Source organism: Pundamilia nyererei, unplaced genomic scaffold (genome assembly GCF_000239375.1).
Source record: "Pundamilia nyererei isolate P.nyererei 1_Seehausen unplaced genomic scaffold, PunNye1.0 scaffold00044, whole genome shotgun sequence".
Lineage (NCBI taxonomy): Eukaryota > Metazoa > Chordata > Actinopteri > Cichliformes > Cichlidae > Pundamilia > Pundamilia nyererei.
The window spans coordinates 895574-910504 of NW_005187445.1; the positions used below are offsets into that span (position 1 = coordinate 895574).

General features: G+C 40.3%; 2 protein-coding genes across 4 annotated transcripts in view; one reads left to right on the plus strand and one right to left on the minus strand.

Annotated features, from left to right (window-relative positions):
• The window catches only part of gpkow (G patch domain and KOW motifs), a 12095-nt gene extending 2014 nt beyond the window's left edge, over positions 1 to 10081 (minus strand). Inside the window, exons 1-9 of the mRNA XM_005731637.2 lie at positions 9764 to 10081; positions 9392 to 9561; positions 9168 to 9310; positions 5476 to 5582; positions 4956 to 5160; positions 3663 to 3795; positions 3075 to 3264; positions 2822 to 2942; positions 1156 to 1225 (exon numbers count right to left, since the gene is read on the minus strand). Coding sequence (XP_005731694.2) covers positions 1156 to 1225; positions 2822 to 2942; positions 3075 to 3264; positions 3663 to 3795; positions 4956 to 5160; positions 5476 to 5582; positions 9168 to 9310; positions 9392 to 9561; positions 9764 to 9963 — 1339 coding nt within the window. The 5' untranslated portion in view covers positions 9964 to 10081. The remainder of the gene's footprint in view (positions 1 to 1155; positions 1226 to 2821; positions 2943 to 3074; positions 3265 to 3662; positions 3796 to 4955; positions 5161 to 5475; positions 5583 to 9167; positions 9311 to 9391; positions 9562 to 9763) is intronic.
• An 898-nt stretch (positions 10082 to 10979) lies between these two features.
• The window catches only part of magixb (MAGI family member, X-linked b), a 47570-nt gene continuing 43618 nt past the window's right edge, over positions 10980 to 14931 (plus strand). For 2 of the 3 annotated variants that reach the window (XM_005731633.2, XM_005731635.1), the window contains exon 1: positions 11405 to 11672. In XM_005731633.2, coding sequence (XP_005731690.1) covers positions 11590 to 11672 — 83 coding nt within the window. In that variant the 5' untranslated portion in view covers positions 11405 to 11589. Of the gene's footprint in view, positions 11127 to 11404; positions 11673 to 14931 lie in introns of those variants that run through there. The other variant, XM_005731634.2, reaches the window with a different exon arrangement.

Consider the following 14931-nt stretch of genomic DNA (forward strand, 5'->3'; position numbering starts at 1 on the left):
GTTTGTGGCTGTAATGTGACAAAATGTGGGAAATTTCAAGGGGGCCAAATACTTTTGCAAGCCACTGTATGTTTGCTAATAACCAATAAGGAAAAAGAATCAAATTAATCCCCAATCTGGGAAGTCTGGTTGCCAGATTGAAATCAGCAGACCGACCTCTCAGAACAATAACCAATGCTTCCACCATAGCCAGATATCTGTGGTAGTCATGTTATTATTTTTGCAACAAATACATTTTAAAGAACAAATAAAATGTAAAAATATTATTCTAACTCAAGGTTATATTTTGGCAATAACAATAATCAGTAATCCCTCCCCTTGCTCTTCAACAGGACCATTTACCTGTAAGTAATCTGCAAACAGATTCTTGTCCTGCGCCTAAAGATTCTGAACACTTTTATGCTGACATGATTTTAAAGTGACTGATTTGACATGATAGCATTGTGTAAAGTTAGCTGTTAAAAAGCACAACTGCAGCCAGGACAATATGAAGTTCATTTTAAACAAAACACAGAAACAAAACTTATCATGACAGAAGAGATCTGAGTATAATCCTAACAGATTAAAACTGTACATATCTCTCAAATTAACTAACTGTAAACAGTATAGAAGACTGGTTATTCTGGAGATTCAGTCGTGCCAAAAGGGATAGTTCAACCATTTTTAAAAAATCCATATTTGCTTTGCATTGTTGAAAGTTAGCTGCGAGGACCTATACACCTTTATATTTAAATGTGCAAAGGTGCAGACCTGGGAAACTTAACCTGAGGGAAAAGAAAATGAGCATTACAAGTTAATCTACTGGTCAACAATTATAACTTATTCATCATTATGTGCAAAGAAATGGAAAAAAAGAGATTTAACAAACCTTCAAAAACAAATAAAGCCATACATTTCCTTCAAATTCTAACAAAAAAAGTCATATCTGTCTATTCCTTAAACACCTCACAATAACAGTGATTAATTTTTTTCATGCAACTTATGAGCAGCTAAAAACACCTTAACTTGTTAGATGAATAAGGAATTCAACAGAGACAGTGACAGCACACATTTTACACATTTCCTGACAAGCTCCAATTAGGCAACAGAAAACACGAACGCCACAGACTGAGAAAAATAACACCGAGCAAGCCCGAGATCACACTAATAACTCACCGTCTAACAGTCTTCCCTCTTCAGTTCGGCACACACAGGTAGACGGCGTCAGGACATCCTCCACTTGCATCTGCACAAAAACGAGACTTATTTTAGAGCTCTGACGGAAACTGAAGTTTGAAATTATCACAGTAACATTCTGTGGCTTTTCTGTGAATGCCGATACTTTGGTTTAAAACTAACTACAACTAATGTCTGACTCTCAAAAAAGTGAACACACGTGAAAGATAAAGTAGTTTCTGACATGCTACATGATGATAACAAAAGGAGTGATTCGTCTATTTCAGCTGCTTAGGATGAAAAGTTTTCTATATAGAGTGTGAAAACTAAAAAAAGGCTATTAAAAAGGGCTTTCTAGTCCTTTATTTTCACATCTAATAAAGCCATCTCTAATGCAAACTGGCACACCGCTAACAATTTAAAGGAAAATCCTAAGTCCCTAACCTTACAATGAGGGTATATCCAGCTTGTTTATGCTGTGAGGGCTATTTTTCTGTCCCTGTTGGGGTTACTGCACTTAATGCAAAGTTGTTCTGGGGGATTAACATTTCTATCGCAGTGGGAGTGGGCTCTTCCTGGATGATAATGGCCCCATCACTGGTAAACAAGTAGCCACACTTCGATGTGTCACCAAATCTTAAACCAACTACTCATGTCATATTAGTACTCTCTAAAACCATCATCAAAGCATCAAATGGGAGAATTTCTTTTCACAAGAATGATTTATGGCCTCGGTAGAATTTCAAAGACTTAGAGAGTCAGTGCAAAGTAGGCTTGAGCTGAACTGTAGGGTATTTAGAAATCCTGACAGCAGGATTTTCAATACTGTCACAGAAAAAAAACCCCAAAACTAGACCATCTATTTCTACAAAGCTATCATGGCATGCTGCCCAGAAACCAGAAACACCACCAGAGGGCAGTCTCTACCAGCAGTGGCAACTGAGCTCAGTGAGCTGTGAACAACGACAACTTCAAGTAGTAAATGGAGCAAGTGCTGAAACTCCACCTTATTGATGCAGGTGAGCAACCTAACAAAACAGAGACCACTTAGTTCGACAAAGTGTGTCGTGTTGTCCCCAGCCCAGTTTTCTAGATTAAATTACTTCCCAACTAAGTTCACGTCACAAGATGGTGCTTGTTTTATTTTCCATCCATCCATTCTGTGCCGTTTATCCTTTTCAGAGTCGCGGGGGGGCTGGAGCCTATCCCAGCTGTCTTACGGCGAGAGGCAGGGTGCTGCCTGGACAGGTCGCCAGTCTGTCGCAAGGCTAACACAATGTTTTATTTTCCTCCTTTCTTATTTATGAATTCCAATAACAGGGAGAATGGAGAAATCAGGAATGCAGTGCCACATAGACTGCAACAGTGAGACGTGCGGGCTGTAGTACATTCATGAAATGAATAATTATTTCAATAAATTTGTATTTCTGATGTTATTCAGGAATTGTTTAGTTCGTTATACCGTATAAGCCTGCTATTGTCAGAAAAGTTAAAAACCCCATCAAAATCTAATGAAGGCACAATAAAGCTGTGGTGGTATGTGATTCCCTATCAGCTTGCCCTTTCCTTTAATTTTTTTTATCTGCCTGTAGCTTCAACACATTAAAATCTGTTAATTCAAAGCTGTTAATAACTGACATAGAAAGGTGTAATAAAGCTGGAGTACCTTTGAATTGTAGTACCTGCCCCCTTTGAACACTTTGTCTATAAAGCGAACTTTCAGGTCTCTCTGGAGCCAGGACGGGGGAGCTGGTGGTCGCCTTGCTTCTTTCACTGGAGGCTTATCTCTACGAAACAAACAGCAGATGAACACATGTAAGAAGAGAACATGCTGTTAAAATGATAAAGTAAAAAACCATCAGATAATTGACTTTAAAATGCTCATTATTGAAATATTACATCTCTTAGTGAAAATGTACCTGTCTTGACTTGATTCTCTGTGTTTCCTCTTCTTCTCGTCTTTTTCTCGATCTCTTTCTGAGGACTTGTGTTTTACTTTGTCGCTGTTACTACTACTCTCGTTCTCCTCCCGCCTCTGACGCTCTCTCTCTTGATCCTTTCCCTTCTCTTTCTCCCTTTCCTTGTCTTTGTGGGCTTTACTGAGGCGACCTAATTGTTGGGGGAAAAGCAGTATTAGATGGCATTAAAAAAATGTTTTTTGCAAACACAGACAACAGTACTGAAAGAGTTATTCTTCATGGCCTTTTCATTCTAGGAAAAACACTGCTGGCTAACGTAAATACAGGCTGTGGCTAAATCTCTGTTCAGTGAAATGTCACTGAAAAGGATAAGTCTGATTCCCAGAACACTGCATAACAGCAGGATCCCTTAGATATTTAATTAAAAATAAATCTGTATTATATGCAACTACAATAGCAATACAAGTCTTTTACAAAACAGAATTTTGGTATTTAATGAAATGTCACCATATTTTAAGTGAGATTTCTTCTAATTCGTTATGCAGGAAAAAAATAAAGGTCACTTTTTTAAAAGTCAGAGTTACTCACTGAGATCTTTGCTGTATTTCTCATATTCCTTGCGCTCCACCAGTTTAATGGCGTATTGGCTAATCGTCACAACCTTGCTGCCAATAGCCAACTTCACCATGACTCGAGCATTGTCTGGATCAACACCTTCTATCTACCTCAGGCAAAGAAAAACACATAGTCAGAAGTGGGTAGTACAAAACAAATGGCTAACTTCAGTTACATTTCTTTAACATTAGAACCTGGTGTATGTCTAAGTGTCTGCACGCCTGTACATGTATGCACCTGTGTGTGATAGCCAAGAACTTTATAACAAATAACTGAACAATATAAACAGCTGCCTCCCACAGTGAGTGGCCACTGGACAGACTCCAGCTCCACGCCTTGACTGCAGATGGGAACGATAGTCCTTGTTCTGCTCTGTGTAGCATCCGAAGCATGAACCAGTTCTCCATCTGCTGCTGGTTCTGGTTTGGTGGGGGCTTCTGCTCCAGCTTGCAGCAGATCGACAGAGCTGAACAAGGACTATATCACTACTCTAGTCCAAGATGGTGAAACTAGAGTCCTTTCAACCACGGCACACATGACAAACAAGTGAACCAGTTTTCAAACATCAAGCGCTCAACTCCACTCCAGCCCCTACACGCTGACACTGTCTGTGCATCTGTATTAGGGTGCACACTACATGACAAGCAGTTCCAAACTGACTAGCCTTTAATCGAAATGTGTTGCGCAGCCCTCCTCAGTGAGTCTGCAGAAATACCATCTTACTATAACCGCACAAAAATGAGTTACATGAGATCATTTCATAAATACAACCCATGATTTATACATGGTTTTGTGAAATGTCTCATAATTACTTATTTATTTTTCTTCATATGATAAAATACAAATATGGTGGTAATGAAAAAGAAGACAGAGTGTGGGATTTCAGAAAATGAAATAAAATAGGTACCTGTTATAACAGGTGAAGAAGATCTCAATAATCTGACAGCAGATTAAATTGCCAAAGATATTCGTTACAAGTCCCTGTCTCCGGTGCAGGAAGGTGAGGAAGACTCAAAGGTTGCTGTTGTATTTCTACTCTACCCCTAATTAGAATCTCTTACATTTGCTATGGAGTGAAAGGGTGTAGGGGGCGGACTTGTTAGCAGACTGAACTTGCAAAATAATTGTGAGAATCATACACTTGTATAGTTAAAATAAATAAAAATACCCAAATGAGTCACTGAATATACTTGGCTAGCATGTCTAATACAGTCCTTGTGTGGGAAATGCTGACTTTGTTCCACACAGATTCTAGATCAACTCTACCTTGCCATAGAGATCTTTATGTGGCCCCGACTGTACCAGCACACAACCCCCGGGACCCATCACTAGCTCCTCCTCCTTTCCCCGCTCCTCGCCTGGCTTTGGAGGACGCTGATGTTTGCTGGGCTCCAGGTCCTTTGCTGCCGAACGATCTGCTCCAAGACCCAATCCTTTCGGACGCAGCTGGTGCTCAATTGGCTTCACATCTCTATAGCAGTTAGGCAGGCACAGGAATAAATCAATAGACATGAATAGACATGTTCAGGTTGTAAAACAGGCTAAAGATTTAAATGCTTTACTTTTATGTAGGTGAAGAATAATGCACAGTTACTAGTTATTTTTAGTTTTATAGTCTGTGCCACTGTTGTAGGTTAATAAGAAAATCCACAGGAATTAATCAGTTATACAGCAATTATAACAGCTGCCAATTAATTGTTTGCCAGTTGACTTGCTGTTTCAGTATACATTTGAACACCACTGTGTTAAAACGTCAGTGTAGCAGAACTATCAATTTGTTACTTACTGTTTAAAGGTACGTCCAATGCCTTCCTCCTTCTTCCAACCCATCCCTTTAAGCATTGCAAGTCCATAAGCCTCAACAGGAACACGCTCATAATCTGCCTCTGTTGACTGACAAATAAATACTGCAAAATTATTTTGGAAATTAAAGCATATTACATTCAAAAATTCAGACATCACAGTCTGCATTAAAAATTCCCAACAGGCTAAACAAGGTGCTTATGTAATCTTTGACGTATAAAGCACACACAAAAAAAAAGTTTGTTGCAGCTGACAGAGAGAAACAGCTTGTCATGCCGGTCTTACTCAGCCTTTTGGCCACAGGCTGTCAGACTCGGTCCCGGCTGACTCAGAGTCAACAGGCCGCAGCTACAGCAGCAGTAGCCCTGCTCATCTCTCTCCACTGAAGGTCTTCCTCTAAAGGGGGCTGGGAGCCCTCGCAGAGGATGCTGCATGAAAATGAGCTCAGGGGCACCGTGAGCAAATTTTCCCTGACTCTCGTGTTTTGCTAGTCACATCCACAGTGACAGAGCAGATATGGGATGACAGTGAGAAGACATGTGAGGCCTTTACATGAAAAGAAACAGAGAGAGACCCAATTGGTTGCCTTTATGTCTCTGGGAGACTGATGCTCGCCTGCTATCAAAGTCTTACTGTAATGACAAAGTGTGTGTCGCTGTGTATGTATGCAGGGGTGTCTCCCAGTCCAGAGTCAGCACTTTCCCACACTCAAATTTCAGTCTGAGTCAAAGCAGCCAGTCTACCAGACAGTTTGCACTGTCGGGCTTTTTTATTTGCTCACTGCTTTCTAATAGATTCTATTGTAGATTATACACATTTGATACAGTCATAATAGTTTCCTTTTTTTTTTAGCATTTCATTCAACATTTTTTGTTTTAAATTCAGTTTATTTTTAAAATGTTTAAAAATCTTTATGTTTTTATTGGTTTCAGTGTTAGTTTTGCTTTACTTTGTTTTGTTTTTGTTGTTTTAAAACAATGCAGGGTTAACTGTAAGGGCAATATAACAGGTATTTGAATATGCCTATTATATCTCAACACTGTTGAGATATAATAGGATGTGGATAGAATAGGATATGGACTCATGTCCATACAGAAATCTAAGTGGGGACCAAAATTTCCACAGGTATGTTATCAGGACTAATTTGACTAATTTAAGACAATTTATGTATATAATTTTCAACATGCATGGGCTATATCCCAAAACAAAAAACAGAATTCATTTTGTAAGTGCAATATTGTTCCAGTTAATTGTCATATTAGAGTCAAATTTTTAACTTTTGAGACAACTAAAGTTGTTTGTTTTTTTACACCTACTTTAAATTTAATACAAGAGTTATGTATCAGTTCCTTAAATTGTCATTTCTATGGTATCCTTTCATTTCAGACTTTTCCCTGAGCAAAGACTGAAATTCAACATCTAATAAGAAGCTGTCTTTTAGGATATATCATCAGGTTTTTCATGTTCAAGCCCTTTAATGCTGTCACAATCAGGTATTAGTTCTTTGTAGTTCCAAATATATTGTGTGGCTACAGACCTGAATGTTCATTTTGATGGGTTTTTTTTTTTAATTCTATACTGCATGTTATTTATTTATGTTTTTTTTTTATTTGCATTTTTATGCATTAATTCCATTTTCACCATTTTTTCTAAATATAAAAATTTGTTTAAATATATTGCAAAAAAGTGATTTCTAGAAAATTATCATCAAAACAAATAATTCTATTCCATATTTCTACACATTTATTTATTTCATCATTTATTTTCTTAACTGTCATAGGCTGAGAGGTGGGAAACATCTTGAACATAACCTCAACTAAGCTTACACACATCTTTGAAAAGTAGCTAAAATAACCAAGAACACAGAGAACATGCAAAGTCCATACAATCCCAGTTAATTGTCAGGTTCAGACCCAGGACCCTTGGTGTGAGGAAACCATTGTGCTGCCCAAATCACTCGGGAATTTTCACGTTTCTTAGTCAGTACAGTTCAGCTGTAGTAGAAACAGCTGGATATGAATAAAAACAGGCATGTCTAAAAAAGTAGTTCATCGGACTTCATTCACCCTTTTCTCTGGCATCCTCTTCCGTCACACAAACCCTTATTCTTGTTCTCTAGTGTGTGCCTTTCTATTGTTTTTGTATATATTCCTCTTGATTGTATACATTTCTCTTGTTTGCCATTATTCCTGCTGTCTTGTATTTACATTTTATTCCAGCACAGTTGGAGTGGCGTGCCCACAATTTCTTTGTACATATACAATGACAATAAAGGGCTATTCTATTCTATTCTTTACATCTCCTCCTTCAGTACATCCATGAACGTGGTCTTCCTCTTCACCTCCTGTATGGCAGCTCCTTAATTAAAATTCAGCCATCCCAACCTATTTTTAACTTTGTCTCCAAAGCGGTCAACCTGAGCTCTCCCTCTGATATACTAATTTCTAATCTTCTTCATTCTGGCCCCTTACAATGAAACTCTTAACATCTCCAGCTCTGCTTCCTGTCTTTTTGTCAGTACTAACATCTCCAAACCATACCTGATAGCAGGTCGCACTACCATCTTGTAAACTTCTACTCTTGCTGCAATGCTTCTGTCAGAAATGACCCCTGACACCCATCTCCACCATGTCTATACTTTCTCCCTCACCTCTCTTGTGCACTGTCCCTTGCTTTAGATGGTGACCCCAGGTAGTTAACTCCTTTACCTTTACTACCTCTACTTCTTACAGCATCACTGTTACACTTGTCCCCTCTCATTGACACACTTGTATTCTGTCTTGTTCACACCTTTGTGACCTCTAGGCTGGATTACTGCAACTCCCTTTATTTCAGTCTTCATTCTGACCTTCTTCGTTGACTGCAAACTGTCCAAAATGTGGCGGCACGCCCTCTGACCGGAACTGGGAGGTTTGCCTCTATTACCCCCTGTTGTAGTTGACCTGCACTGGCTACCCATTAAATACCACATCCAATTTGAAATACTGCTGCTTACCTTTAAAATTATCAACAGCACAGCCCCGAGCTACCTTATTGAACTCCTTAGATCGTAAATTCCTGCTCGAGCACTAAGATCATCTACTCAGTTACTCCTCGTGCAGCCAAGATCTCGTCGAACCTTGCCTTTCCTGCTCGTTAATGCCTGTATCTGATCCCTAGGCTTACTCTATTTTACCTTTTATACGTGTGCTTTTAACATGTTTTACTTGATATACATTTTATGCTATTCCTGTGTATTAGTGACACTGACCTGTTAGAGTACTTGGAACTTTGTTAAGTTCCTATAATATTTACTAATATTTAATATTTATAATATTTATGTCTTATTTTCTGTCTTTTATGTGAAGCACTTTGGTATACCGTTGGGTTTTAAATGTGCTCTATAAATAAAGTTGTATTGTATGTTGTACTGACTTTCATTCCTGCCTGACGTTACCTGTCATCCTGCCCATCACTATCACAAACACACCTCACCACTATCTCACAGTTCTCATCCATGTCCTGCACCACCCTCACATAGACAAGACATAGTGCAGCTTCTTGACTATACTTCTAAACTTTGTACTAAAATAAAATTAATATTATACCCTTCAGCAGTGTATATGGACAAGATAAGACTGAACTGCACAGCAAATAGAATAGAATTTATGTCCTTATGTTGCTCTCCATACTTACAGATTCAGGCCTCAGGTCCACCTTTACTTGGTCTCCATCCTCAAAGCCTTCTGGCACTTTGTTTTGCATTAACAGGGGGATGGAGAGGTTTATGTTTTCTGACTTAGGGCCATTTTGCCACAGATCAAGCTGCCTCCGCGAATCTATGAACGTAAAGAGAAGTTTTAGGCGATTTGTGTTATCTAATGGTACTCACAGCCCTGCTTACATACACATACACAAACCTTCAATGAGCTCCTTAACAGCTTGAGACTCCACAGAGTCATTGTCTTGGGTTGTGTTTTCTGTTTTGCCTCCATTTTCTGAGTTCTGGCCCACTTGGTCCGGCTTGTGCCAGCGGTTCTTCTGGATCAGAGGGATGATGAGCTCCTTGGGTTTCTCACTTGGCTTTGAACTGCACCAAAATACAAAATTAGAGCGCTGTCAGGCGGGGCCGTTTCAAAATAACACTTTGCGTTGCTAACTATGTCCATATAACAATTATACATAGTTATTCATTGTCAAAAAGCACAGTAATTACAATGACTAGCTAAGATGAGAAACGTAACCGGTAAATGACACCGAAACGTTATGTTAGCATTAGCCGAAAAGCCGACCTTTGCAGCTCATTTCCATGAATTCCTGTCAGGTAATCTCTGTCATCTTTCTTGGCCTGAGCGTCGCTCGTCAACGGTTTAAATTTACTGGCTGTTTTGGTGAAACCAAACGACACGGCCGCTGGTTTTCTCTCTCTCTGCTGCTCCTCCGAAGACGCTATGGGCTTGGAGGAACCCGCATCTGCTCCGTGCGACGCCATTGTTGTTTGTGAAAAAGAAAAAAATGACGTACGCGGAAAGACTTGTGGTAGTTGTAGTTTATTTCCGGCACAAGAACGTTTTCTAGCCAGTTGAAGATTACTACATCTTCCGTCATGCGACATAATTAAAGGTACAGAGTAGTTTTGACGGCGATGCTGTCCCTGTTTTGTGATTTTCAAAATCCACAGGGAAGAGGGAACAAATTAGACAGGAAGCAAATGTTCACAGTTCACGAATAGAGTTCTCATATTTACAGATGAAAAATATATTATAATACGTGTCCCTGATAATGCTCAGTGCCGTGAAATTGTTTGCGTTTAATTAAAAAACAATAAGGACCGAGTAGTCATTCTAATTTGAAATATTGGGGGAATATTTAGGTAAATTTTAAGAACATATAATATTTCCAGTCGGTATTCTTGAAACTGTAAAGTTTATAAGACTATTTCTGCATTATTTTCATAATTTTACAAGCATTTGAAATCAGTTTTCATTCGTGTTTCGAAAAGCAGTAGCCAGCGGTGTATCCGGGCTCCCATACGTCCCAAAACATACTTGCAACATCCCTGAAGGACAACCTAGATTCTCACCTTCACTAACCTCACATTTATGGTTTTATTACGAAACCACGCTTGCCAGCGCTGGATTAAATAACCTGCAGCGCAATTGTGGCTTAGAAAGTCTCCTGTATAAATCTTGCTTTCACGCCTTTAACTCGTAAGCGAAAAGTGATGCTGCTACTGCTGCTGCTGCTGCTGCAGGTACAAAGAGACCTAACAGGGGCGGTACTTTTAACTCTTTTATTCCCTCCCCTCCGTGCTCCTTAACTTCTCAAGATAACCTTCTCACTTGCCATTTATGCTTTCACTGTTTCTATCGCTGCAAAAGTCCATTTTAGTTGCACCAGCTGCAGCCTATACCCGCACTTTCAACCGGACAGTAAAGCCTAATCTAATTTTGTCTTTCTCACTTACGCCCCGGGAGCACCGCGCCTGCAGTTCAATGACACCTCTACCCGGTCAAATCGATAGTACCGATGTTGGTCTTTTTGTTTGCTGCTGCAGTTGCATCGATCAAATAACTATGCATCCGTAAACAATTAACCTGGACCATCTCGCAAACAAGGAAGGGAGGATTTGAAGCGAGTAAGGCGGACATGGAGGTAAGTCCAGCCATTATTATTGACACTTATTGCACAAGTTAAACATTTGTAACCACGTCTTTCATCCATCCTCCACGCTGGTTTGCCCACAGCAGTGCAGCAGCTGTTACAAATTATGAGCGGCCGCTGTCACATTTGGCCGACAGTGTGTGTGTGTGTGTGTGTGTGTTATTTTCCCTCTCTCTCCTCTCCCCTCTCTCCCTCTCTCTCTCTCTCTCTCTAAGATCAGCACAGCTCTCAGAGCATCACTAGTGTCCAAATATATCCCGTCAGCCGCGCACATCGTATCTGACTTTGTCTGGGATACAGTGGCAGCATCTACACATCACTGCATTCCCACACCTTTTTAAAAAAATATATTATACACCGGACTGCTGCTGCTACTGTTACTGCCGTTGCTTTTTAACAAAGCAACTCATTTGAATTAAGTATACTGGCTTGTCATTTAACCTCAGTTGGGTCAATGTATATAGACGCGTTCAAACGGATCCTCTTTGAAAGGCTGAACTGCTTGAAGAGGATGTGTGTGTGTCAGCGGCAAGGCAGGTTAGTATTTCCCTAAATATGGGAAATCTGAGAATTTGTTGTGTGTAAGCCAAGTGTGTGTGAGGTGAGATGAGGGGGGAGGTAGAGGGTGGACTGAGAGGAGAGAGAGAGAGAGAGAGTGTGTGTGTGTATGCATGTAAACTAGTCAGCCTGCGTGTGTGTGAGAGAGAGTGTGAAGAATGTGGGTTTGTGATTAGGGTGGCAGATCTTTTGGATAACAATGTCAGTTTTAACAGATGTAGCAGCTGTTAATCACATGCGCATGCTTGGTTGTGTGTGTATCTGTGTGTATATGTGTGCACATGAACCCTTGAATGGCTTTCGAAAGTTTGTTGAGCCCCGTTTCATAAATCCATTCGCCCGTGTGTGTTTTTTCTCTCCACTTTTCAATCCCCTGCTCCAGAAATGGTCTTAATGAAATGCTCGATGCACCTGCACCCATTTTGCCCTCAGAAATAGACTGACTTGCAAAATGCACTCTATAGTTCACAGCCAGGTGTGTGCATGCATGTGAACAAGTGCCTGGCAGCTCTCTGTACATGCTTGCGTGTGTGAGTGTCTGTTGCAGTTCGTTTAGGGTGTGTCCTGGTTCGATAAAGGCATCTTGTATTAAATTGATGGATGTGTAACCCTGAGTTAATAGCGTGCATTGCCCTGGGTTTAGAAAGCAGTCAAGGTTATGCTGTTAATATAAATCTTTAATTTGTTAGTAGAGCAACATACATGGTGTGTTAGGTAGTCCACACACTGAGAGCTCCTTCTGCTCTGGTACTCACACTATTTGTTTTGCCTTAGCTTCACCTATGCATCCAGCACCTGTTTTGCACATAAATAAGGAGAGCCTTTTATTCTGCATTTGTCCCCCTTTTGTTTCCAGTTATCCAGCTCAAGTTTTAACCACCAGTAAGTGGAAATGCATGTCAACTCCCCTTTCACCGCTAACAAGAGGGGAGGATGAAGTGAGGTGCATTTCTCCTCTGTCGTAGTAATGCATGTCATCTGGGAGTTGGTGATTGTCTAATTATGTACCTCCTGTGTCCTTCGGCATCATGAATATTCATGCATCTGTTTTAAGGTGTGGTGAAAACAAAGTATGTGTGTGTGTGTGTGTGTGTGTTTCAAGGCAGTTTACCCTTGACAGGGCAGTGCTACGCAGGCACATTCTCCCATCTGTGGTCCAAACCTTTGCTCCCAGCCACTGCTTTTGAATTCTACAGTTGTAGCTTGCTCTATTCTTAGTTCTCGGCAGTTTGTGTGCAGTCTGATATGAAATTTCAACAACAACAAAAGCATGCCCATGCTGGAACTACCTCTCGTGGCCATACCTGCACACACACTGAAATTCAGTTTGGATCGGCGAAGCTGCCTTTAAGTGGTTTACTCTGACTTAGGTAGAAAATCAATAACTAATCAATGCTAGTGTGTGGAGTTACAATTGACACAGTTCCATATTTGAAATGTCAAGAAGGCAATGAATCCTTGTATCCTTGAGTCAGATCTGAGTTGGACAACTGGGATCAATATCAGGTGGTGAGACTGGCAGCAGGAGCAAGCGAGGGTCACCTTCACCCATCCCTACTGAATCAGCAGTATCTCTCTTCCACACACACAACTGAAGGCACACACAGACACATATACTTGAGGGCCTGCTTAGGTTACCAAACTGCGACCTCACAAAAATGCTCATTATAGTGAACTGAACCTTCCCTCCCATTTCCTTTTGAATTATTCATTTTGTTATTATGATTTCAGCCATTCTTTCATAAGGTTACCACACCCTTCTCTGTTTGGATTCTGTTTCCTTCCAGGCTTCCACTGATTCCCCCTTTTTTATTTTTTCCATCCGCTTTGAATTTTCCTAATTTCTTTCTGCTTTTCCCTTTTGGTCTCTCTTATCCATCATCACTGTTGAGGAGCTGATCTGCTGTGTTTAATTAAACTGCTCTGTCTTCCTGATGAGAGCTAATCTGGGATCGCAGCGAGGGGTGCACCACTTTTGCGTAAAAGGGGACCTGTTGTCACAGCGCTGGTCCTCAGAGGAGCCGAGAGTCGAGAGCCGAGAGCACAACATAAAGTAACCCACTAACGTGCCTCCTGCCTTGACCTTGATCCCGTGACTCTAAATATACAGTTTGCCCAAGGCGAGCATCACTGAGCTGGTGTTATCCTTTCAGGTGTGTGTGTTTGTGTTTGTGTGTTTATCTGGGTGTTGCTCCAAAGCTCAACAATTTTTGAATCTCGCACTAAATCCCCTTTTGTCGTCAACACCCAAGCAGCTTAGTAATAGTTCAATAAAAACATGAACTCATTTTTGGATTTGTTGATGCCGTGCAGAGAATTTTTTTTTTCATTCCTTCTATTCTTATCAGCTATTCATTGTGTTAAGTTTATATTGATTGTGTAAGAGTGGAAAATGCTTTAGTGCATGTGTATGCCACTGTGCATGGCATTTTGAACCCACAAGCATTTAATCTTATATTTATAAATCTGCCACTGCCGTTTGTTTTATGTTGAGCACTCCCATGCCCTAGATTTGAGAGAGAGTGAGCATCAGGGAGGTTTAGTACACCCGGTGTTGCTTGTGCAGTTTGGTGTAAATGTTCGGAGCGAGAGGTCAGGGCATGGGTAAGCGATAAGGCGACAAAGTCGGAGCTGGGAGAATTTTCCTGTGCATTTTCCATCTGTCTGCCACTCCACCAGTCGCATGAATTTAAGGTCACTGGTTATTTAAGATGCTTTACTTGGCTGACCTCCAACACCTCCTGGGAGGATGCTGCAAGATTAAGAGCAGTGTGCCTCACCACAGGTTAGAGGGAACAGATGAGCTTATAGTGCTCAGTGTGTGGGATGGGTTCAGCTGAAGGTTTTGTTTTCTTCACTGGTACCTAATTTTTCACTAAATACCCTTTTCTCTCTGAACTTCCAAGATAAATGTTTCAAGATGCATTCTGGGCTCTTTTCAGAATTAATGCCAGAAATGTTAGAAATAAATGGATTTAATTTATCAGCAGTTATTTTAAAGACTAAAATATTCTCTGGTTTTGTTCAATTTCTTTACCTTGTGTGATTTAGGAAGCCATTATGGACTTTGTCACAATGAGGCTAGTTTAGGACAAAAAGACTTATTGATAAGTCCAAACAAACCAATCATTAATAGTTAGGTGTAACCCTGGAATGATGCTTTAAACAATGTGAGTTAGTTCATAAAGACTGAGCTAAAAAATTAATAATGATAATCAATTTATTGATTATGAGCTGC